Genomic DNA, 26689 nt, shown 5'->3' with positions numbered 1-26689 from the left:
CGAGTCGCTGCAGGCACACAACCCGGCACTTGGGGGCTACATTATTCAAATCATGATTATATCAAGTATGCAAGTCCCATGTCACTGCAAGCATGCACCATGGCACTTGGGGGCTAATGCAAAGTCATTTTAACTCACCTTATTGAAGACCCGACTCATCACATCGTAATGAGCCGGCCCTTGGGGGCTACTAATTGCTCCTGACGAAGGTAACCTGAAACTTGGGAGCTACATCATTTGGTGTTATTTTTTCAAGTACACATAAAGTCCCAGCTCATTATTATCTTACTGAGCCGGCCCTTGGGGGCTACACGTTGCTGTTCAAATCTACATAATCATATCTACAAAGTCCCTGCTCGTTATTGCATAATGACCCGACACTTGGGGGCTACAGATGTGAGGTGCAAAATATTCAGTTTATGACTGGTGGCTTACATGAACAATCCGGGTTTCTCTAAAGTTGCAGCATTTATATTGAAGCAAGTCTTAAGCTATCACTACGTTCTCCTCTTAAGACTTGGGGACTACAGCAAAATTGACTATGAACCTAGCCTATTGACCTGGACTTTCTAGAAGAAGAAAATGATAAGGACTTAAGGATGATCAGGTGCCGGTTAAGAAAAACTTTTAACCCGGAGCATGACCTGTCAAATTTGTTCTTGCGTTTATTTTGCAGGATCAGTTTAACATGGATAAATCCAAATTAAACTGGGGGCTAATGTCGGGGATATACCCTGCGGTATGACGCGGCCGGATGTATGACCCGGCCGTGACCTGGCGACTCACTGGTGACCCGCCCTCACCTGGCGACTCACTGATGACCCGGCTGGGCGTGGTGACTCATTGGTGAAACGGCAGGCAGGTCGGAGGAGCGACAAGAACCGGTGGCCCAGAAGGCGGCTCATGGAAGGCCGACTCATGTTATGGTGGGCTGGTTTAGGGCATAAGGAAAATTCCCTTACAAAGGAAGCAAGACTAGGATTCCACTTGTAATAAGAGTAGTCCTAGTCCTACTAGGACTCCACATGTAACCCGCCCCCCAACTTATATAAGGAGTGACAGGGCACCCCAAGAGGGACAAGTTTGACAAGTTGAGACAGACAAATCAATAGCTCTCAAGATAGAGGTAGCGAAAGAGCACCCTTGTAATCGTGAGCATTATGATCAATATCAATGAAGCAGGATGTAGGCTTTTACCTCCACCGTGAGGGGCCGAACCTCGGTAAAACCTCGCGTCTCTTGTCCCGCTCAACCCCTCTCAAACTACCAGCTAGATGCTTTGACCTCACGACTAAGTCCTTTCAAGCGAGGACATCTGCCATGACAAATCCACGAAAGCCTCCTTCCTTAGGGGGGCACCCCTTGTGGGCTGGTGTGCTCCCCTCCTATGCCCATAAGGCCCATTATCTCCCCGGGGGGTTCCGGTAACCCCCCCCCCCCCCCCCCCCGTACTCCGATATGTACCCGGTACACCCTGAAACACTTCCGGTGTTCGAATATCATCGTCCTATATATGAATCTTTACCTCCCAACCATTTCAAGACTCCTCGTCATGTCCGTGATCTCATCCGGGACTCCGAACACCATTCGTCACCAAATCACATAACTCATATAATACAAAATCGTCATCGAACGTTAAGCGTGCGGACCCTACGGATTCGAGAACTATGTAGACATGACCGAGACACCTCTCTGGTCAATAACCAATAGCGGAACCTGGATGCTCATATTGGTTCCTACATATTCTACGAAGATCTTTATCGGTCATACCGTAATGACAACATACGCTATTCCCTTTGTCATCGGTATGTTACTTGCCCGAGATTCAATCGTCGGTATCTTCATACCTAGTTCAATCCCGTTACTGGCAAGTATCTTTACTCGTTCCATAATACACCATCCCGCAACTAACTCATTAGTCACATTGCTTGCAAGGCTTCTTATGATGTGTATTACCGAGAGGGCCCAGAGATACCTCTCCGATACTCGGAGTGACAAATCCTAATCTTGATATATGCCAACCCAACAAACACCTTCGGAGATACCTATAGAGCATCTTTATAATCATCCAGTTACGTTGTGACGTTTGATAGCACACAAGGTACAACTCCGGTATCCGGGAGTTGCATAATCTCATAGTCAAAGGAATAAATATACGACAAGAAGAAAGCAATAGCAATAAAATTGAACGATCAATATGCTAAGCTAACGGATGGGTCTTGTACATCACATCATTCTCCTAATGATGTGATCCCGTTCATCAAATGACAACACATGTCTATGGTTAGGAAACTTAACCATTTTTGATTAACGAGCTAGTCTAGTAGAGGCTTACTAGGGACACGGCGTTTTGTCTATGTATCCACACATTTATCAATTTTCCGGTTAATACAATTCTAGCATGAATAATAAACATTTATCATAATATAAGGAAATATAAAAATAACAGCTTTATTATTGCCTCTAGGGCATATTTCCTTCAGTCTCCCACTTGCGCTAGAGTCAATAATCTAGATTACATTGTAATGATTCTAACACCAATGGAGTCTTGGTGCTGATCATGTTTTTGGTGGGAGACCAACCAAACCAATGAAATCTGGATTCCTTCGCCAAGGCGATTGCTCCAGTATTGTCACAAAAGATTTTTATTGGACCCGATGCACTAGTTATTACACCTAGATCGGATAAGAACTCCTTCATCCAGACTCTTTCATTCGCTGCTTCCGAAGCAGTTATGTACTCCGCTTCACACATAGATCCCAACATGACGCTCTCCTTGGAACTGCACCAACTGACAGCTCCACCATTCAATATAAATACGTATCTGGTTTGTGACTTAGAGTCATCGGGATCAGTGTCAAAGCTAGCATCGACGTAACCATTTACGACGAGCTCTTTGTCACCTCCATAAATGAGAAATATATCCTTAGTCCTTTTCAGGTACTTCAGGATGTTCTTGACCGCTGTCCAATGAACCACTCCTAGATTACTTTGGTACCTCTGTGCTAAACTTATAGCAAGGCACACATCAGGTCTGGTACACATCATAGCATACATGATAGAACCTATGGCTGAGGCATAGGGAATGACTTCCATTTTCTCTCTATCTTCTGAAGTGGTCGGGCATTGAATCTGACTCAACTTCACACCTTGTAACACAGCAAAGAACCCTTTTTTGGACTGATCCATTTAGTACTTCTTCAAAACTTTATCAAGGTATGTGCTTTGTGAAAGTCCAATTAAGCGTCTTGATCTATCCCTATAGATCTTGATGCCCAATATATAAGCAGCTTCACCGAGGTATTTCATTGAAAAACTCTTATTCAAGTATCCTTTTATTATATCCAGAAATTATATATTATTTCCAATCAACAATATGTCATCCACATATAATATTAGAAATGCTACAGAGATCCCACTCACTTTCTTATAAATACAGGCTTTTCCGAAAGTCTGTATAAAACCATATGCTTTGATCACCTCATCAAAGCGTATATTCCAACTCCGAGATGCTTGCACCAGTCCATAAATGGATCGCTGGAGTTTGCACACTTTGTTAGTACCTTTAGGATCGACAAAACCTTCTGGTTGCATCATATACAACTCTTATTTAAGAAATCCATTAAGGAATGCAGTTTTGACATCCATTTGCCAGATTTCATAATCATAAAATGCGGCAATCACTACTTGAATTAGCTTATTTGTCGTCTGCCAGTTCTTTGTCGTCTGCTGGCTGACGGCAAAGAAGGTCTTCGCCATCAGCTAAGAGAAAGCTGATGGCAAAGAATGAGCGGACGGCAAAGACCATGTTTGCCGTCAGCCTGCTCTTTGCCGTCTGGTAGCAGACGGCATAGAAGCTTTGCCGTCTGCTAGCGGACGGCAAAGAGGGAGGGTGGAGGACTACCGAGGACGACCTAACGACCACTTTCTTTGCCGTCTGCTGGCGGACGGCAAAGAAGCTGCAAAGAAAGTGGCCGTTTTGACGGCCGTTTCCCCCCGGCCCCACCCCACTAGGTAGGCTCTTTGCTGTCTGCTAGCAGACGACAAAGAGTTGTGACCTAAGTGAAATAGGGCCGGCGCCCGCGCCCCACCCCTCTCTCTCTCTCTCCCGGCTCGCTGCCCCGCCGCCACACCCCGCCACCCCGGTGCCTCGCCGCCCCGCCCCGCCCCCGCCGCCCCGGCGCCCGATACGGTTCTGGATCGGGCCGTGCCCTAGACCTCGGCCGACACGTCGCCTGGGATCGATCGACACAACGGCCATCACTATCGCTGCCGCAGAGGAGGGAGGGAGGGGGCCGTTCGTGCTCGCGTCCGGTTCGGGGAGAAGGGCGGAGCTGCGACGAGAGACCCTCGTCGGCCGGCATGCAAAATGCCGTGCTGGCGTGCCCCGCGCCGTCCGGCGGAGGTGCGGGCGGAGACGGCAGGGTCAGGGGCGGGGGCGCGGGCGTCGTGATGGTGAAGCGAGCGGCCCTGGAGGCGTGCCTGACCTGCCCGCTCTGCTGCCGCCTACTCCGCGACGCCGCCACCATCACCGAGTGCCTCCACACCTGTGAGTTCCCCCCACCGCCACCATAACACAGCCTCTGAAATCTGCATCCTTCCTCGCATACTTGCCTCCATGGCCGTGAATCCATGATGATTTGGGTTGGGTCGCACGTGCGTTTGATGTAAAATCGTGGGAGGATCGGGACGACCAGCCTACATGGATGGCAGCTGTTTTGTGTGTGTGCCTAAATGTGTATGCTGGTAAATTGTTGATTAGAGAATGCTAAATTGGTTTGGTTGGTCTCTGAGTATAGAGGACCCTTTTAGTGTTGAAATTTCGATCTTGGTTACGAGCTTACAGTTTGCTGCCAATTTCTTCTGTGTTCACACCTTGTGTGCATCCAATACAACCAGGGGTGAATCAGCTTTAGTTATAGAAACATATATCATGCGTTTTTTTAGAGATTTGATCTGGATAAGTGGATACTACTGAAATAATAACAATATCTAATATTCAGTTGATTATCTTTTGCAGGAATAAAAATATCTAATATCCTATTTGTAGAATCTGCAGCGTCACTCAAAACTCTGAATCACATTGGCCTCCGCACAAAGTTTCAGGGAAACAAAATCTACAAGTGTTGCCGATTTATACTTGTATGTGTGTGTTGATTCCTGGTCATATTAAGGATAACTTTCATGGATATTTGATGGCATTTACACATACACCATTATTATTCTATCATAGCCTACATGGAATTAAAGTTTATCCGCATGGAAAAAATATATTTGTTACCTCGTAGTAATAAGAACCCACACCTTCGCTATGGAAAAAATATATTTGTTACCTCGTAGTAATAAAAATGGTGTGCTTTAAACATGGTTGCTACAAAACACATAACCGGAGATTGAGCTGACACACACACACACACACACACACATATATATATGACAGGACAAATGTTTCGTACAAGCAGTGGTAGTTACCACCACTTGCGTTTTGTATGTTGTATGTAGTATCTATCAAAACCGAGAGTATGTACGTGTAGTATGTAGTATATAACAATGATTAGGTAGTATATATACTAATTTTTAGGTAGTATATACCATGTTTTGAGTATGCTCTTTTTTACGTACAAATATGTACGTATTTCACAAATATAACAAAAACTATGGGCTCATATGCAATTTTCTCATGTAACTTGCTTTGAAATATCTTAGATATAATACATGAACATATTTAAAATAATAAAATAGTAAATATAGTATCACATGGTACTATATGAGATATGTGGGGTAACTATCACCGGGTGATAGGATGGATATATATATATATATATATATATATATATATATATATATATATATATATATATATATATATGTAAATATATAAATATATATATATATATATACGGTAGCGCTAAACTGAGCGAGAGCGCAGAATTTTATCCTGCGCGCTAATCCTAATTAGGCGCGGTCGCTCCGCATGAATAGGCCTCTTCATGCTTAATGAATGAGGGTAAAACTGACTGCAGAAATAGTAATGCAATTTATTTTGTTACCATCCCACAGGTGCACCTACGTCCCGCAACTACCCTTCCTAATTGTTGGTAGTAAAACAGGTTGAGGATATGATAATAGAATAATTTATGTTACCAACTATGCTCCCTAATTGTTGGTAGTAATACGGGTTGAGGATATGGTAATAGAATAATTTCTGTTACCAACTATGCTCCCTAATTGTTTGTAGTAAAACAGGTTGAGGATATGGTAATAAAATTACTTGTGTTACCAACTACGCTCTTAAATTGTTTGTAATAAAATGGTTGAGGATATGGTAAATACAATAATTTGCGTTACCACCTATCCTTCCTACTTGTTGGTAGTAAAATTGGTTTAGGATATGGTAATAAAATAATTTGCATTACCGACTAGTGAATTAGTTGTGGTTCAAGCACAACATGGTAAACTTATTACACTATGATGGTAATAGAAAAGTTAACATTACTACAAAGGCTGACACATCTAATTTTGTTGTTACTATATTACGATCAATTATTATGATTGATTAAGAGATCTCTGGACGTGGCAGAGTGACGAGCGGAGAGGTTGGTTGGGTCACGCTAATTAGGCGCGCTCGCACGATTGGCCGGAGCGTACGCTAATATTATTCTACGCGTAGGCTTAGTTTAGCATACCTATATATATATATATATATATATATATATATCTAAATATGTTCAGGTGGTAGTTACCCCACATGTCTCATATACTAGTATGTGGTACTATATATACTATTTTATTATTTTAAATATGTTCTTATATTATACCTAAGATATTTCAAAACAAGTTACATGAAAAAAATGCATATGAGCCCATAGTTTTTGTTATATTTGTGAAATACTTACATATTTGTACGTAAAAAAATATACTCAAAAAATTGTACATACTATCTAAAAATTTATATATATACTACTAATCATCGTTATATACTACATACTACACATACATACTCTCGGTTTCGACAGATACTACATACAACATACAAAACGCAAGTGGTGGTAACTACCACTGCTTGTAGGAAACATTTGTTATATATATATATATATATATATATATATATATATATATATATATATATATGAATTATGCACATTGTCTCGAGCTACAGTTTGAGTGCACGTGTTGCTTATGATGAACCGCTGAAACTCTTGCTGTCTCTCTATTCTGCTGATAGAAGCAATGGTACATAGGACACAGCTCACACTCCACTTTTATTTGTGTTATTGTGACATTTTTCTTTTCACTGAAATCTTGACTTTGGACATGTTGTTTTTTTATATTGGTGTGACCTTGTCCGCTACATATTGTTTGGTGATTACAATATAAATTCCTGAGATAGTGCAAAAGTGGACAGTTTAACCATTGAATAATGATTGTTCTACTGAATTGTGATGAAACACTCTTTGTACTTCTTGGACTACTACATTGCATGATCATGAACGTTATTACCTTGATGCTGCCTCATGGATTACTGAAGTCTGGTTGCGGCAATGAACACTTGGAGATTTTGTAGTACTTTTTCCCACGAGATAAGCTAACATGAGTAATAGATGACCAACAGTAACTAATTACATTTTTTGCTTGACGGCCTTATTGTGTTGCAGGACGGAGTACTCATTTACGAGGGCACATAAATGGGGATTAAGAGAATAGGTATAGTACAAGTCGATTAGAGGCTGGTAAGCAACAAAGCTATTCAGTGCTTCATGTGCATCTTTGCTGCTCCTAAATGATCACTTGCCATGGGACTGTCCATAATCCGCGAGGGCCTTCAACTGTAACTAGTGGCCAAGAAAAGGTGACTAGCGCTTGCTCTTCTGATCTCATTTGTAAATATGTAGAACAATAAAAATATTGGTTTGCAGAGCTGAAGGTATGCTTGATGAAAGTAAAATGCAGGATTTTAGGAGCTCATACGTGTGCATAAGACCAGTAAGGTGTAGGTTGCCTTTGATGCTGATCTGGTGTCCACCTATAAGCGTGTGAAATTAAATAGGTATATATTGACTCATCAAGAGAGAAATTTATGGTAATTTGTTTAATCTTGATACAAGCTTTAGGTGGCTTTACATTTTATGAAGTAGTGGATCCTACCGTGATTTAAGCTACATAGTATATGGAGGTGCTATAGACCATTGCATAGTGGAATTAATGTGGATTGACATTTCAAGTTTTGCATATTCACATTTTAAACTCGAATGAGACGTGCATTTGCACGTGCAAGCTTACTAGTTTCATTAAATAAACCTGTTTAGGTTTGAAATGCGTACTTTTCTCTGTCATAGAAACCATTTTAATTGTGATTAGGACAAAATGGAAGCATTTTGGTGGTGGTCAATGGAGTGGATGATGAAGACTTTTGTCTCCCATAGAATTTTATAGTACTGCGTTGTAGGGAAGTTGTAGGGAAATTGTTCGTCTGAGTACTATCTTTATTTAAAAAAACAGGAGACAACTAACTGTACAGAAAGTTACTGGAAATGTAGAAAGATTGTGATTGGTTGATCCACTGTGGCATCTTCAACTTCATTAGTTGTCGGGAAAAAATATTTTAGGGTGGTTAGGTGTAGACGAGACCATGTGATTGTCATGAAAATTAGTTTCACAATAATAACTTCTTTGTAATATATTACTTGTATTTCCTACAAGACTAATGGTTAAAGTTGTTAGAGATTGCAAAGCAGTTCGTCATCTATCTTTGGAAAGGAGCGAGCATTTTCAGCTATTCTTCTTAGATTTCTGTGTGTTTGGTCCTTTTAAGGTTACTGTAATAAACTGTTGGGGAACGTAGCAATAATTCAAAATTTTCTACGCATCACCAAGATCAATCCATGGAGTCATCTAGCAACGAGAGAGAGGGGTGCATCTACATACCCTTGTAGATCGCGATGCGGAAGCGTTCAAGAGAACGGGGTTGATGGAGTCGTACTCGTCGTGATCCAAATCACCGATGATCCTAGCGCCGAACGGACGGCACCTCCGCGTTCAACACACGTACGGAGCAGCGACGTCTCCTCCTTCTTGATCCAGCAAGGGGGAGGAGAGGTTGATGGAGATCCAGCAGCACGACGGCGTGGTGGTGGAAGTAGCGGGATCCCGGCAGGGCTTCGCCAAGCGCAAGCGGGGAGGAAGAGGTGTCACGGGAGGGAGAGGGAGGCGCCAGGGCTTAGATATTGCTGCCCTCCCTCCCCCCCCCCACTATATATAGGGCCAAGGGAGAGGGGGGCGCAGCCTTGGCCCTTCCTCCAAGGAAGGGTGCGGCCAGGGAGGAGTCCATCCTCCCCAAGGCACTTCGGAGGTGCCTTCCCCCTTTAGGACTCTCCCTTTCCCTTATCTCTTGGCGCATGGGCCTCTTGGGGCTGGTGCCCTTGGCCCATATAGGCGAAGGCACACAACCCTACAGCCCATGTGGCCCCCCGGGGCTGGTGGACCCCCTTGGTGGACCCCCGGACCCCTTTCGGCACTCCCGGTACAATACCGATAAAGTGCGAAACTTTTCCGGCGACCAAAATAAGACTTCCCATATATAAATCTTTACCTCTGGACCATTCCGGAACTCCTCGTGACGTCCGGGATCTCATCCGGGACTCCGAACAACTTTCGGGTTACCGCATACTAATATCTCTATAACCCTAGCGTCACCGAACCTTAAGTGTGTAGACCCTACGGGTTCGAGAGACATGCAGACATGACCGAGACGACTCTCCGGTCAATAACCAACAGCGGGATCTGGATACCCATGTTGGCTCCCACATGCTCCTCGATGATCTCATCGGATGAACCACGATGTCGAGGATTCAATCAATCCCGTATACAATTCCCTTTGTCAATCGGTATGTTACTTGCCCGAGATTCGATCGTCGGTATCCCGATACCTTGTTCAATCTCGTTACCGGCAAGTCTCTTTACTCGTTCCGTAACACATCATCCCGTGATCAACTCCTTGGTCACATTGTGCACATTATGATGATGTCCTACCGAGTGGGCCCAGAGATACCTCTCCGTTTACACGGAGTGACAAATCCCAGTCTCGATTCGTGCCAACCCAACAGACACTTTCGGAGATACCTGTAGTGCACCTTTATAGCCACCCAGTTACGTTGTGACGTTTGGTACACCCAAAGCATTCCTACGGTATCCGGGAGTTGCACAATCTCATGGTCTAAGGAAATGATACTTGACATTAGAAAAGCTCTCAGCAAACGAACTACACGATCTTGTGCTAGGCTTAGGATTGGGTCTTGTCCATCACATCATTCTCCTAATGATGTGATCCCGTTATCAACGACATCCAATGTCCATGGTCAGGAAACCGTAACCATCTATTGATCAACGAGCTAGTCAACTAGAGGCTTACTAGGGACATGGTGTTGTCTATGTATCCACACATGTATCTGAGTTTCCTATCAATACAATTCTAGCATGGATAATAAACGATTATCATGAACAAGGAAATATAATAATAACCAATTTATTATTGCCTCTAGGGCATATTTCCAACAGTCTCCCACTTGCACTAGAGTCAATAATCTAGTTCACATCACCATGTGATTAACACTCATAGGTCACATCACCATGTGACCCTCCTTGGTTTGATCATGTTATGCTTGTGAGAGAGGTTATTAGTCAACGGGTCTGAACCTTTCAGATCCGTGTGTGCTTTACGAATATCTATGTCATCTTGTGGATGCTACCACGCGCTACTTGGAGGCATTTCAAATAACTGCTCTACTATACGAATCCGGTTTACTACTCAGAGTCATCCGGATTAGTGTCAAAGTTCGCATCGACGTAACCCTTTACGACGAACTCCTTTCCACCTCCATAATCGAGAAAATTCCTTAGTCCACTAGATACTAAGGATAAGTTCGACCGCTGTCATGTGATCCATTCCTGGATCACTATTGTACCCCTTGACCAACTCATGGCAAGGCACACTTCATGTGCGGTACACAACATAGCATACTGTAGAGCCTACGTCTAAAGCATAGGGGACGACCTTCGTCCTTTCTCTCTCTTCTGCTGTGGTCAGGTCTTGAGTCTTACTCAATACTCACACCTTGTAACACAGCCAAGAACTCCTTCTTTGCTGATCTATTTTGAACTCTTTCAAAATCATGTCAAGGTGTGCTTTCTTTGAAAGTATCATCGGGCGTCTTGATCTATCTCTATAGATCTTGATGCCCAATATGTAAGCAGCTTTATCCAGGTCTTCCTTTGAAAAACTCCTTTCAAACAACCCTTTATGCTTTCCAGAAATTTTACATCATTTCGGATCAACAATATGTCATTCACATATACTTATCAGAAATGTTGTAGCGCTCCCACTCACTTTATTGTAAATACAAGTTTCTAACAAACTTTGTATAAACCCAAAAAATTTGATCACTCCATCAAAGCGTATATTCTGACTCCGAGATGCTTGCTCTAATCCATGGAAGGATCGCTGGAGCTAGCATACTTGTTAGCATCTTTCAGGATTGACAAAACCTTCTGGTTGTATCACATACAACCTTTCCTCACAAACACTGGTAAGGAAACTTGTTTTGATATCCTATCTGCAAGATTTCATAAATAATGCAGTAACTGCTAATATGATTCCAACAGACTATTAGCATCGCTACGAGTGAGAAAGTCTCATCATAGTCAACTCCTTGAACTTGTCGGAAAACATCTTAACAACAAGCCGAGCTTTCTTAATGGTGACACTTACCATCATTGTCTGTCTTCCTTTTAAAATCCATCTGCACCCAACAGCCTTACGACTATCAAGTATTTCTTCCAAAGTCTATACTTTGCTTTATACATGGATCCTCTCTCGGATTTTATGGCCTCGAGCCATTCGTCGGAATCCGGGCCCACCATCACTTCTCCATAGCTCGTAGGTTCATTGTTGTCTAGCAACATGACTTCCGAGACAGGATCACGCATTACTCTGAAGTAGTACGCATCCTCGTCGTCCTACGAGGTTTGGTAGTGACTTGATCCAAAGTTTCATGATCACTATCATAAGCTTCCACTTCAATTGGTGTAGGTGCCACAGGAACAACTTCCTGTGCCCTGCTACACACTAGTTGAAGTTATGGTTCAATAACCTCATCAAGTCTCTACCATCCTCCCACTCAATTCTTTCGAGAGAAACTTTTCCTCGAAAAAGGACCCGTTTCTAGAAGCAATTACTTTTGCTTCCAGATCTGAAATAGGAGGTATACCCAACTGTTTTGGGTATTCTATGAAGATGCATTTATCCGCTTTGGGTTCGAGCTTATCAGCCTGAAACTTTTTCACATAAGCGTCGCAGCCCCAAACTTTTAAGAAATGACAGCTTAGGTTTCTCTAAACCATAGTTCATACGGTGTCGTCTCAACGGAATTGCGTGGTGCCCTATTTAAAGTGAATGTGGTTGTCTCTAATGCCTAACCCATAAATGATAGTTGTAATTCGATAAGAGACATCATGGTATGCACCATATCCAATAGGGTGCAGTTATGATGTTCGGACACACCATCACACTGTGGTGTTCCAGGCGGTATTAATTGTGAAACACTTTCCACAATGTCTTAATTGTGTGCCAAACTCGTAACTCAGATATCTCTATGATCATATCATAGACATTTTATCCTCTTGTCACGACGATCTTCAACTTCACTCTGAAATTACTTGAACCTTTCAATAATTCAGACTTGTATTTCATCAAGTAAATACACTCAGCATCTACTCAAATCATCTATGAAGTAAGAACATAACGATATCCACTGCATGCCTCAGCACTCATTGGACTGCACACATCAAATGTATTACTTCTAACAAGTTGCTCTCTTGTTCCATCTTACTGAAAACGAGGTCTTTCAGTCATCTTGCCCATGTGGTATGATTTGCATGTCTCAAGTGATTCAAAATCAAGTGAGTCCAAACGATCCATCTGCATGGAGTTTCTTCATGTATATATACCAATAGACATGGCTCGCATGTCTCAATCTTTTAAAAAACGAGTGAGTCCAAAGATCCATCTACATGGAGCTTCTTCATGCGTTTTATACCAATATGACTCATATGGCAGTGCCACAAGTATGTGGTACTATCATTACCATTTTATATCTTTTGGCACGAACATGTGTATCACTGCGATCGAGATTCATTTTAGGTGCAAGACCATTGAAGGTATTATTCAAATAAACAGAGTAACCATTATTCTCCTTAAATGAATAACCGTATTGCGATAAACATAATCCAATCATGTTTATGCTCAACGCAAACACCAAATAACAATTATTTAGGTTTAACACCAATCTCGATGGTTGAGGGAGCATGCGATGCTTGATCACATCAACCTTGGAAACACTTCCAACACATATCGTCATCTCATCTTTAGCTAGTCTCCGTTTATTCCGCAGCTTTTATTTCGAGTTACTAACACTTAGCAACCGAACCGGTATCTAATACCCTGGTGCTGCTAGGAGTACTAGTAAAGTACACATTCATATAATGTATATCCAATATACTTCTATCGACCTTGCCTGCCTTCTCATCTACCAAGTATCTAGGGTAGCTCTGCTTCAGTGACCGGTCCCCTCATTACAGAAGCACTTAGTCTCGGGTTTGGGTTCAACCTTGGGATTCTTCACTAGAGCAGCAAATGATTTGTTGTTTCATGAAGTATCCCTTTTGCCCTTGCCCTTTTAGAAACCAGTGGTTTTACTAACCATCAACAATTGATGCTCCTTCTTGATTTCTACTTTCGCGGTGTCAAACATCGCGAGTTGCTCAAGGATCATCATATCTATCCCTGATATGTTATAGTTCATCACGAAGCTCTAATAGCTTGGTGGCAGTGACTATGGAGAACCATCACTATCTCATCTGGAAGATTAACTCCCACTCGATTCAAGCGATTGTAGTACTCAGACAATCTGAGCACATGCTCAACGATTGAGCTTTTCTCCCTTAGTTTGCAGGCTTAAGAAACTTGTCAGAGGTCTCATACCTCTTGACGTGGGCACTAGTCTGAAATCCCAATTTCAGTCTTCGGAACATCTCATATGTTCTGCGACGTTTCAAAACGTCTTTGGTGCCACAATTCTAAACCATTAGCATGACGCACTGAACTATCACGTAGTCATCAAAACGTGTATGTCAGATGTTTCGTAACATCTACAGACGACGCTCGAGGTTCAGCACACCGAGCGGTGCATTAAGGACATAAGCCTTCTGTGCAGCAATGAGGACAATCCTCAGTTTACGGACCCAGTCCGCATAATTGCTACTATCAACTTTCAACTAAATTTTCTCTAGGAACATATCTTAAACAGTAGAACTAAAGCGTGAGCTATGACATAATTTGCAAAGACCTTTTGACTATGTTCATGATAATTAAGTTCATCTGATCATTTAATGAACTCCCACTCAGATAGACATCCCTCTAGTCATCTAAGTGATACATGATCCGAGTCAAACTAGGCCGTGTCCGATCATCACGTGAGACGGACTAGTCATCATCGGTGAACATCTCCATGTTGATCGCATCTACTATACGACTCATGTTCGACCTTTCGATCTCTTGTGTTCCGAGGCCATGTCTGTACATGCTAGGCTCGTCAAGTCAACCTAAGTGTTTCGCATGTGTTCCGAGGCCATGTCTGTACATGCTAGGCTCGTCAACACCCGTTGTATTCGAACGTTAGAATCTATCACACCCGATCATCACGTGGTGCTTCGAAACAACGAACCTTCGCAACGGTGCACAGTTAGGGGGAACACGTCTCTTGAAATTTTAGTGAGGGATCATCTTATTTATGCTACCGTCATTCTAAGCAAATAAGATGTAAACATGACAAACATCACATGCAAATCATAAAGTGACGTGATATGGCCAATATCATCTTGCGCCTTTGATCTCCATCTTCGAGGCGCGGCATGATCACCTTCGTCACCGGCATGACACCATGATCTCCATCATCGTGTCTTCATGAAGTTGTCTCGCCAACTATTACTTCTACTACTATGGCTAACGGTTAGCAATAAAGTAAAGTAATTACATGGCGTTATTCATTGACACGCAGGTCATACAATAAATTAAGGCAACTCCTATGGTTCCTGCCGGTTGTCATACTCATCGCCATGCAAGTCGTGATTCCTATTACAAGAACATGATCAATCTCATACATCACATATATCATTCATCACATTCTTTTGAGCATATCACATCACATAGCATACCCTGCAAAAACAAGTTAGACGTCCTCTAATTGTTGTTGCATGTTTTACGTGGCTGCTATGGGATTCTAGCAAGAACGTTTCTTACCTACGCAAAAGCCACAACGTGATATGCCAATTTCTATTTACCCTTCATAAGGACCCTTTTCATCGAATCCGATCCGACTAAAGTGGGAGAGATAGACACCCGCTAGCCACCTTACGCAACTACTGCATGTCAGTCGGTGGAACCTGTCTCACGTAAGAGTACGTGTAAGGTTGGTCCGAGCCGCTTCATCCCATGATGCCACCGAATCAAGATAAGACTAGTAACGGCAAGTAAATTGACAAAATCGACGCCCACAACTACTTTGTGTTCTACTCGTGCATAGAAACTACGCATAGACCTAGCTCATGATGCCACTGTTGGGGAACGTAGCAATAATTCAAAATTTTCTACGCATCACCAAGATCAATCCATGGAGTCATCTAGCAACGAGAGAGAGGAGTGCATCTACATACCCTTGTAGATCGCGATGCGGAAGCGTTCAAGAGAATGGGGTTGATGGAGTCGTACTCGTCGTGATCCAAATCACCGATGATCCTAGCGCCGAACGGACGGCACCTCCGCGTTCAACACACGTACGGAGCAGCGACGTCTCCTCCTTCTTCATACAGCAAGGGGGAGGAGAGGTTGATGGAGATCCAGCAGCACGACGGCGTGGTGGTGGAAGTAGCGGGATCCCGGCAGGGCCTCGCCAAGCGCAAGCGGGGAGGAAGAGGTGTCACGGGAGGGAGAGGGAGGCGCCAGGGCTTAGATATTGCTGCCCTCCCTCCCCCCACTATATATAGGGCCAAGGGAGAGGGGGGGCGCAGGGAGGAGTCCATCCTCCCCAAGGCACCTCGGAGGTGCCTTCCCCCTTTAGGACTCTCCCTTTCCCTTATCTCTTGGCGCATGGGCCTCTTGGGGCTGGTGCCCTTGGCCCATATAGGCCAAGGCGCACACCCCTACAGCCCATGTGGCCCCCGGGGCTGGTGGACCCCCGGACCCCTTTCGGCACTCCCGGTACAATACCGATAAAGTGCGAAACTTTTCCGGCGACCAAAATAAGACTTCCCATATATAAATCTTTACCTCCGGACCATTCCGGAACTCCTCGTGACGTCCGGGATCTCATCCGGGACTCCGAACAACTTTCGGGTTACCGCATACTAATATCTCTATAACCCTAGCGTCACCGAACCTTAAGTGTGTAGACCCTACGGGTTCGGGAGACATACAGACATGACCGAGACGACTCTCCGGTCAATAACCAACAGCGGGATCTGGATACCCATGTTGGCTCCCACATGCTCCTCGATGATCTCATCAGATGAACCACGATGTCGAGGATTCAATCAATCCCGTATACAATTCCCTTTGTCAATCGGTATGTTACTTGCCCGAGATTCGATCGTCGGTATCCCGATACCTTGTTCAATCTCGTTACCGGCAAGTCTCTTTACTCGTTCCGTAACACATCATCCCGTGATCAACTCCTTGGTCACATTGTGCACATTATGATGATGTCCTACCGAGTGGGCCCAGAGATACCTCTCCGTTTACACGGAGTGACAAATCCCAGTCTCGATTCGTGCCAACCCAACAGACACTTTCGGAGATACCTGTAGTGCACCTTTATAGCCACCCAGTTACGTTGTGACGTTTGGTACACCCAAAGCATTCCTACGGTATCCGGGAGTTGCACAATCTCATGGTCTAAGGAAATGATACTTGACATTAGAAAAGCTCTCAGCAAACGAACTACACGATCTTGTGCTAGGCTTAGGATTGGGTCTTGTCCATCACATCATTCTCCTAATGATGTGATCCCGTTATCAACGACATCCAATGTCCATGGTCAGGAAACCGTAACCATCTATTGATCAACGAGCTAGTCAACTAGAGGCTTACTAGGGACATGGTGTTGTCTATGTATCCACACATGTATCTGAGTTTCCTATCAATACAATTCTAGCATGGATAATAAACGATTATCATGAACAAGGAAATATAATAATAACCAATTTATTATTGCCTCTAGGGCATATTTCCAACATAAACAACCCTTCGGAAAATATCTGTACAATCTTAATTGGTTCTTCCATTTTTGTGCTTCAGCCATTGTTTTATACCTTTGATCAGTTTGCAGAAAGTGCATATCTAAGGAGTTCATCGATAAGGAGATCTGCTACTGCCCTACACGCAACATTGATTTAGGCTCTGCTCCAGAGGAGAAACTCAGGTTTGTCTCATCCTACATATCACAAGCAGACGTTATTGTCTTTTTTTTAAACAACTTAAGCTTATGGTTCATGTCAATCAATTTTATGTTCAGAGTTGATCACAGCCTACAATATGTGAGGTCAAAGATATTTCCTTCTAAAAGACGGAAGGTTGTGGACCAAGAAGCCATATCACCGGTCGAATCACCTGTCAAGAGAAAAGAACGATCTCTATCTTCACTGACAGTCCATGGTCCTCGGGTGTCTATACAGGAATGCCTCACAAAGAGGAAAACAAAAGCTTCGTGCTTACGCAGCTTGTCTTTGTTATGTTGCTTTTGTTTTGATTTTGTAGGATGAACAATGTGAAACTTGCTACCTATATATGTATGTATGGATGAAACCATTGTATGCTTATTGGATTTGTTGGCTAGCTATATATGTTGCATATGGACTTTTGATTTGGTATGTATATGTGTTGGATGATCATATCCATATGGCAGGGATATGATTTGGTATGTATATGTGTTGTTATGCTTGTTGAAAGTATTTTCAAATGTGTATATATATATGTGAAATTCTGTGAATTGAATGAATTTAAGAAAAAATAGGGGATGCACAGGCTCTTTGCCGTTTGCTGGCAGACGGCAAAGGTCTTTGCCATCAGCCAGCAGACGACAAAGATGCCACGTGGCAGCTACCTAGGGGCATCTGGGTTGGCATATTTGTGCACTTTGCCGTCTGCTGGCAGACGGCAAAGCACGTCGTTAACCCCCTAATGGACCTAACCTGCCACGTGTGCCATCCAGGCTCTTTGCCGTCTGCTAGCGGACGGCAAAGACCATTCCATCTTTGCCGTCCGCCAGCAGACGGCAAAGAACCCTTTGCCGTCCGCCAGCAGACGGCAAAGAACCCTTTGCCGTAGCTTATTCAGCCGGACCTGTTGCCGTTTGCTGGCGGACGGCAAAGGCCTTTGCCATCAGTCATGGCTGACGGCAAAGATCCTGATTCTTGTAGTGAATTGCTAACATGATTCAGACGGACTTAAGTATCGCTACGGGTGAGAAAGTCTCCTCATAGTCAACTCCTTGAACTTGTCGAAAACCTTTCGCAACAAGTCGAGCTTTGTAGACAGTAATATTACCATCAGCTTCTGTCTTTTTCTTGAGGATTCATTTATTCTCTGTGGCTCGCTGATCCTTGGGCAAATCAACCAAATTCCATACTTTGTTCTCATACATGGATCCTATCTCAGATTTCATGGCCTCAAGCCATTTATCGGAATCTGGGCTCATCATCGCTTCTTCATAGTTCGTAGGTTCGTCATGGTCTAGTAACATGACTTCCAGCATAGGATTACCGTACCACTCTGGTGCGGAACGTGCTCTGGTTGACCTACGAGGTTCGGTAATAACTTGATCTGAAGTTTCATGATCATTATCATTAGCTTGCTCTCTAGTTGGTGTAGGCATCATGGGAACGGTTTTCTGTGATGAGCTACTTTCCAATTCGAGAGAAGGTACAATTACCTCATCAATTTCTACTTTCCTCCCACTCACTTTTTTCGAGAGAAACTCCTTCTCTAAAAAGGATCCATTCTTAGCAATAAAGATCTTGCCTTCGGATCTGTGATAGAAGGTGTACCCAACAGTTTCTTTTGGGTATCCTATGAAGACGCATTTTTCCGATTTGGGTTCGAGCTAATCATCGCAACCCCAAACTTTAATAAACGACATTTTAGGTTTCTTGCCAAACCACAGTTCATACAGTATCCTATTTTGCATGTTCTTGCAAAAGTTGATTTCATGTTGCATGACTACCACACACACACAAAAAAATGTTCCATCAATGTGTTTGAAACGCTTGGACGTTTTTCGCATGTATTCTGACATATCGCGAGAGAGAATATTGGGAGGATATTGCAAATGTATAGGGAAAATCCTACAGGCGTGGTTTTGATTTTCTGTTGCAAGGATCGTAGCACGACAGATTTTCACGTTAAAGTTACATGCAACGTGGTGGATGCGGTCAATGTGGTGGGGCTGCCTCCGCCTGGCCGATGGACGCTTAAACGCTCAGTCATCCGAACATTAGAGATAACTAGTAGAATGCCCGTGCATTGCTACGGGCTACCACACGTATAAATGAATCAAACAAATGATTAAGGTCGTCTTCAAGAATAATCCGGACGTGTTCGGACAACAAACGAACACCCAACAAGCCCCCAAAATTGAACCATGAACAGTTAGACTCATCCAAATCTAGACCATATGTGGGAAACAAATGTGATTGTCCGGACTATCCATCATGTTATCGGCAAACATAAAGACCTCACCCCACGATGCACCTCTCATTTTTCCTGCCGGACCCTCCTCTTCCCGCTCGGTTTTCCCTCATAGCGGGACATTTCTCCCTGAAGCCATTTCCTTTAGAACCAGATGAGCCCACCTCACCTTTGTCATGGTATCCTCTTTTCTTCACACCGTACTTCCCTGTGGACCTCCAAGGAGTCCCCCGCAAACCGCCTTGTCTTCACCCTGATCTTCGCCCCTCGTGTTCGTGTTTATCCATCACCGCCATCAAGGGGGAGGAGGTGCGTCGCCCGTGATATCCCCTGAGCCAAGACGGCAGATCCGATGTCTCCTGAGCCGTTGCCACGTTGTAACATCCAATTGAATGTCGTGCATTGCCACGAAACAAAAGTATGATATTTGTTGTTGGGCATGCAACTGATACGCTACCGTGTCCGTTATTAACTTTTGAAGAAACCAGCAATTCATTTACTCTTCTATCCTAAAAGTCCAGGTTGCAAGTTGCAACTGATACGCCACTGTGTTTTTTGTTTCTACATTTCACCGTGTGAAATCCTTGATATAGTTGTTTTCTTCTTTGCTTCTTCATCTAAAAAATACATGGATATACATCCCTAAACTCTATCAGATCATAAGTTGTACAATTAGCCAATAAAGGTCACACCATGTGACAATTATATTATTGTTCTCCATGGAGTCCTAATAGCAAAGATTATTTCAATCCTTGATGAAGAAACCACACGCTTTAAATGAACGACGCTTGTTTAATCATTGGGTGAGATTCAATCCTTTTTGTGAATTTTCTGTATTTCAACTAAAGGAAACAAGTATATCCTTCAGAAAAACAATGCATGCCAGTATACTGGTAAACACTATACTTCAATTCCCAAGCAATAGAACATCATGTGTTATCTCTTCGGCATCCCAAACTAATACTCAAAGACTCTGACTGACCATTGAGAAACACCATGTACCTGTTCCTCGATGTACCACTCTGAAGAACCAGATCAAAGTCTTCTTTTTCTCCTAGCTTCATCCCCTCTTCTGTTGGAGACATGCTCCCTCCGATCCTATGAAGCGTAAATATCCGCTCACGCCCCCCAAGGAGTGGCAGGGCATTACTTTGAGGCAACCACACCAATCAAAATAACCATGTCATCATCAACACTTAATATATACCACCCCTAACAGATTAGGTCCTCAACAAGAATGACACACTAACAGACGTCCTCACCTCATCCATACCCACCTCTCAAAAAACACACCATATGTATCCTTCAGGCAGAAGCAAACAGTAGCATAAGAAATTGAGCTCACCAAAACATGGACAAAATCCCACTTTGCGTAAGCATGTACAAGATGTGAAGCATGCACACCTATATCTTCTTCGAGAATCATGTCCAGCACCTGCGGGACAGACAGCAACATTCTCCATGCTATCCCAAATTCACATTAAAAAAACAAAAAAAATTCTTCAGGGAAAGGCACACAAAAAATCATAATCTCACCACAAGGAAACGATCAGCAAAAAAAAAATCAAACTTGGAATACAAGCAGATCAATTCTAAAGCTTTGAGATATTGCAATCTCCATGATCCAGTACCTGCAAAGAAAAAAAAAACAAGCTTTTTCGGTGAAAAAAAGGACCAACGAAGGCACCACATGAACAGTTCCGGAAATCATTAGGTAAAAGGGTGATCATTCATGACAAGAAGTCATCCATCCCTATGAAAGGTGCAGACAACACCTCCCTGAATTCCTGCAATCAGGAGACCAAAATCAAGATTAAATAACGAAGTACTTATTTTCTAACATGAGAACAACATTGGTTCCTCTAATCAAGATTAATTAATGAAGCCCTTACTTTTTTAACACGAGGACAACTAAATGACAATGTTGGTGTTAAATATTTTTTATTTCTGTATATCCTCATTAAAGCAAAAAAACAAAGATAATTCAGAGGATACCAACTTCAAGACCAATGCCCTGTAGAAGTAACTCACCATTCTCCCTTTTCGCATATGAAAATCACTCCTTGTTCCCTCCCCATGGACATGACCAGAGCAATGTAAGGGCGTACTGTGATCATCACGAGTTTTTCAGCATATCACCTTGAGAAAATATCAGTATAAATAAGCAACTCAATTTCTCTTAATAACTGAACTCACAATATAACTTGTTCATATGCGAAAAACTTCTCGTGAAAATTAATACAAACTATGTAGTATGTTGCTTGTTTGCTCTCCTATATAACTACTTGGTAAATGCAGAAGCAGGGACATTTACCCGCCCACCATGTGAAAATCTGCAGGAAGCTCCGTGACTGCATTCGCTTTTCTGGAAAGCAGAGCAGATACCACAGCCCTGGACAGCTACCTCATCATCATTCTAAATCTGCGGGAACTCCAACCAGTGTTTGCATTTCTCTGAAAGATAACCATGAACACCAGAATTAGTCGGCAATCATGATGGTTCAGTGGAAGTACTTAGGAATGTTACTGATAAGGTATAAGGCCTAGTGAATGGTATAGGCATGAAAATATTTTTAACGCATGTGAAATCCCTTCTCACTGAGTATCATTTGCAAGCTCTACAAAGTCACTCTCTGTCACTGAATTCAAAATGGCATATCAAATCTCGTACATCACCTCAATATTCAGTAACATATGGATCCACATTCATCTCAAACAAAAGGACCTAGTAAGACAAAAATAAGCCAAAAAACTCAATGATCGAAACTGATTTTACCAGAGCGGGTAAGGAGAGATTGTCAACTCTCACTCAACTGCACGGCAGCGGCCCAATGGAGGTTAGCTCGTCACAGACGAAGTTGCCACTGCCAATGTGGGGTACACCAAGGAGGATGGCATAGGCCATCATGCCAACGCTGGAGCACCGATGGAACAACCACTGCAAGCTCGCGTCCGCTGCATCCTCGCAGGCTGACTGGCGGGGCATAAAATTTCGTGAGAAGGGATCGATGCATACAAGGAGAATCCACGAAGAAAGATATATTCAGGTGCACACTCGGGCCGCGATTCACACGAGCAGCAAAGGAGGCCACCTGAAAATCAACCTTGTGAGGTTGATAACGAAATCTTTGCAACAACTACATGTAAGCTAATGAAAAAGCAAGAAGTATGCATGGAATAGAACATCCAAAATTATGCTCTGGGACATTGATTATAATATAGCTCAGCACCAAGGGAAAAAATGTAGCCAGACTTAAAGGAATATTTAAAGACCAAACTGAAATTAAATGTCATTATAAATCAAACACAACACATGAGGCGAAAGCAAAGTGAAATACCTTTCATGGAAAATTGTTAGTGGCTCGCCTGCGATAGATGTCCTTTGTCTCTATGACGTCTCCTGGTAACCACAATCCTCACAAACAGCGCTGAGTGTCAGAGCCCAAAGTATGATGATGCTGATTAGATGCGCTTGACATCCATGAACCTAATCTAGCAAATCAAATGTGACATTCGTCAATTTTAAATTTTAAATTGTTTACCTGTTGGCTAATGGTAAGCACAGATAGTACAGTAGAAGAGGAAGCGTGCATTGAAGGGTCAACTCATGCTGCTTGAGGTCGGCCAGGTCATACTTCTTGCCAGGGAAGTGCGAAAGTTAGCTCAAATATGCAAAGAAGAAATATGTCAATTTGAATATGCAGTTACCGACAATGTACTAATTATTGTGAGCATAATTAGGAAGAGAAGGGCTGACCAAGATGATGCCCACCAGAAGGAAACTAAAACTTGTAAATTTAGAGGTTCTCTTCTGTGAAGCAGCAACTTAGATTGTAGAAAGAGAGACTTAACAGAGTTACCAAGATCCACAAGCAACATCAGGAAGAGCCGAAGAGGTGATAAAACTGGTCATGTGTAGGACATTGCTCATGAACAATGGTGCCAATAGTATAGCTAGCTACTGATTTCACAGTTGAGGTGAACCCCTGTGAATTTCCCTGCAAAGATATGTATCAGGCAAGTCTAAAAGGCACCAGTTTGGATATACAAATTAAGCCAAGAAATGTCTCACTATTCTGAGGAGATGATTGCATAATTCTGAACATGTTCAAGAATTGTACGATTTTTTTTAAATGCATAAAGAACATCGTTCTGAATCTACTGCTACAAAACTTACGCATTCATGCCTTTCCCTTTAGTATCTAATTTACATTGGGCAGGTAACTGTCCATCAACACAGCTGATCAATTAGACCTCTTTCTAGGATTCCATTTTGCGCTACCAGCATCTGCCACAACCCTATTGCTCGGTAAGTAAGGATACATGACAAATAGTCTGAAAAACGTTGAAAAGTAAACATAGTTTTCATGCATTTCGTCGTTTAAGTCACAATGGAATTGATATGGTACTCTAATATAGAATTTTATGAACAATAAACAATAAGAGGATTGATGCTCTATGTTCAGCTATATGTCTTTAGTTCCTCCATACACTCTGGATGGATTTAACTAAGATAAAGATAAAGAAAAAATGGTGCACCTTTCCTATGCACATGGCATATTCATTAGAGAAATAGTGGCAGTGGTTAACCTTAAGAGTTTGGAATCACATTACAAAAAAAAGGTGAAAAGGGAAATTTGTAGACAACATATAGCTAGAAGACAGTGACTTCAATACATCAGATTCATAGTAGAACCTTTGAGCTAATTGGGCCAAATATGAAAACCAATTTGATTCACCTTATTTCCCACAATCTGAGTGGAAGAATTTATTCGATTTTAAAACAAACCTAAATGTGTAGGTGGTTGGACATGGCGGAGTCCGTAGTTGGCACTCTACGACAAGGAACCACAACCATAGCAGATCAGCCTAATACAGGTAGCAACAAATCAACAAAATTGCGTCACAGCCTTATTAAATTTCAGTTTCTAAATACAGAGAAGGGAGGAAGGATCCAAGAAGTAATACCAAGCCGTCCATGGCTTGGTGTCCCAGGAGTCATGCTCGAGGGACAGGTAGTTGAGTTACGCGTCCATGTCGTGCAACACGCCGTCCTCCCGGAAGAACTCTGCCCCGCTGTTCTTGCCCCCCTTCTCTCCGCTGCCATGCGCCACACCGGCGAGCCGCCGACCCCCGACCATAGCAGGAGGAAGGGGAAAGGATCTTGGCGCTAGAACGTGTAGACTGTGCCCTGGATGGCGATCGCCGGCGGATCCTGAAGGGGATCGGCGGCGGCTCCCCAAGCTGATCGTAGCGACGAGATCGGCGGCGGCTCCTCAAGCGGATCGTAGCTATGAGATCGGCGGCGGCGAAGGGATTGGCGGCGTCGAAGGGATCGGCGGCGGCGAAGCACGAGGAATCGGTACGAGGGCGGCGAAGAGCGAGGGATCGGTGCGAGGGCGGCTGGCGTGGTTCTGGCGAGGGCACCCTGCAGGCCTCGCTCTGGATTTTTTGTCGTAGGTTTTAGTTCGTAGGTTAATTTTCGCAGGGTTTTTTTCGCCCTGGATGTCTCGCTCGTATCTGGAGGCATCGCTCCCACGTGGTTTTGGTTGGGTTTTTTTCAAGGGGATCGTTATGTCCGGGGAGGTGGGAAGTGGGAGGAGACAAAAATAAACCAGGCGAAGGGTGGGATTGAGGACAAAAAAATCATGATAGGTGGGACGAAAATTGACCGACGGAGACTACCAACTGCTCCATTAAAAATAGAGATCATGGACGCTATATTTACAAGACTCCTCTCTTCCTCTCTCTCTACTCCTAACTTTCCTTTCTTGATGGCGAAGAAAGATCGATGTATCAAACGAAGATTTTTTCCCCATGTACAACTACTCTCTCTCTCTCTCCGATGTGCTGTCAAAAAGAAGTGTATCCCGTTGAAACCGCGCGGTACGTAGTCTCTCTCTGCCGTACTATCAAACAAACAGCAAGTGCATCCCGTTGAAACCGTGCGGTACGGTTCTCTCTCTCTCTCTACCGCGCTGTGAATCTGCAGCAAGTGAATCCCGCTCCGTACGCGTAACAAACTCCATGGATCCGTGCGTTTCCTTTACCTGTCATCTCGTATCCGAAGCGAAATCCCGCCGCGATCCACCACTCGCAGCCACGCGCCACGGAGCCCCTGCTGGCTTGGCTTAAACCCTAGTACCCATCTCCACTGCCCCTTTGCCGGCCGCCGCCGATCCAATGATTCCAATCTACTACCCCTCATCCAAGCCCTTCCTCACCAGTCACCATATAAGGCAGCCCACTCCTCCTCCTCTCCACCCCACAAGCAAAGCGTAGCGTAGCCAAGCCAAGCCCTCCTCCACAGCAGAAGCAAAGCCCTAACTCTCTTCTCGCCCGCTCTTTCTCTCTCTATCGCTCGCTGCTGATCGACCGATCTGGTTTCTTTCCATGGCCGGTTCCGCTGATCGCCACCAGTCGCGGCGCCGGCGCCGCAGCGGGGGAGAGATTGAGGAAGGCGAGGTCGGCCTCGGGTACTACACGGGCTCCGACACCGACACCGACGACGAGGACGCGCGCTACTACCTCCAGCCCCGCCACGACGACCGCGGCCGCCAGGGGTTGATGACGGTCGCGCGGTCCCTCCCCGGCGCGGAGGAGGACGTCGTTGGCGGCGGAACAAGATCGATTACCCGGGCGTCGTCACCCGCGTCTTCGCTCGCCTCCGACGGGACCATCAGCAACGTCGGCGGCCGCGGTGATGCTGCTGCTGTCACCGTGTTCCCGGCCTGCCCCGTCTGCCACCGGCAGTTCCACAGCTCCAAGGCCGTGCACGGCCACATGAGGGTCCACGCGTGAAAGATCGTGGATGTCGCCTAGAGGGGGGTGAATAGGCGCTTTAAAATAATTACGGTTTAGGCTTGAACAAATGCGGAATAAACCTAGCGGTTAATT

At 43.8% G+C, this 26689-nt stretch overlaps 1 protein-coding gene and 2 long non-coding RNA genes across 5 annotated transcripts; 1 reads left to right on the top strand and 2 right to left on the bottom strand.

Moving 5' to 3' along the window:
• The first annotated feature begins 4281 nt into the window (after positions 1-4281).
• Positions 4282-18110, top strand: LOC109732197 (E3 ubiquitin protein ligase DRIP2). The gene is made up of 3 exons (XM_045231864.2): positions 4282-4549; positions 17429-17528; positions 17622-18110. Exons 1-3 carry the CDS (start codon positions 4363-4365, stop codon positions 17866-17868), a joined length of 534 nt encoding a protein of 177 aa, XP_045087799.1. The 5' UTR covers positions 4282-4362; the 3' UTR covers positions 17869-18110.
• Positions 18111-21104: 2994 nt separating this feature from the next.
• Positions 21105-23614, bottom strand: LOC109732194 (uncharacterized). Of its 3 annotated transcripts, none has more exons than XR_006666420.2 (6): positions 23335-23614; positions 23131-23220; positions 22569-22766; positions 22107-22246; positions 21824-21931; positions 21105-21579 (listed from the first exon to the last, which is right to left on the bottom strand). It is a non-coding gene; the product is annotated as an uncharacterized lncRNA (long non-coding RNA). The 3 variants fall into 3 exon arrangements; XR_006666411.2 differs by having other exon boundaries at positions 23131-23192; positions 23335-23612; XR_006666425.2 differs by having other exon boundaries at positions 23131-23207; positions 23335-23448.
• An 885-nt stretch (positions 23615-24499) lies between these two features.
• LOC141028028 (uncharacterized) lies at positions 24500-24972 on the bottom strand. Its single transcript, XR_012190187.1, has 2 exons — positions 24761-24972; positions 24500-24661 (listed from the first exon to the last, which is right to left on the bottom strand). It is a non-coding gene; the product is annotated as an uncharacterized lncRNA (long non-coding RNA).
• Between the last annotated feature and the right edge of the window lie 1717 nt (positions 24973-26689).

The sequence above is a fragment of the Aegilops tauschii genome, chromosome 7 (assembly GCF_002575655.3).
Source record: "Aegilops tauschii subsp. strangulata cultivar AL8/78 chromosome 7, Aet v6.0, whole genome shotgun sequence".
Lineage (NCBI taxonomy): Eukaryota > Viridiplantae > Streptophyta > Magnoliopsida > Poales > Poaceae > Aegilops > Aegilops tauschii.
Note: the sequence above shows the minus strand (reverse complement) of the source record. Positions and strands in the feature narration are given on the sequence as shown.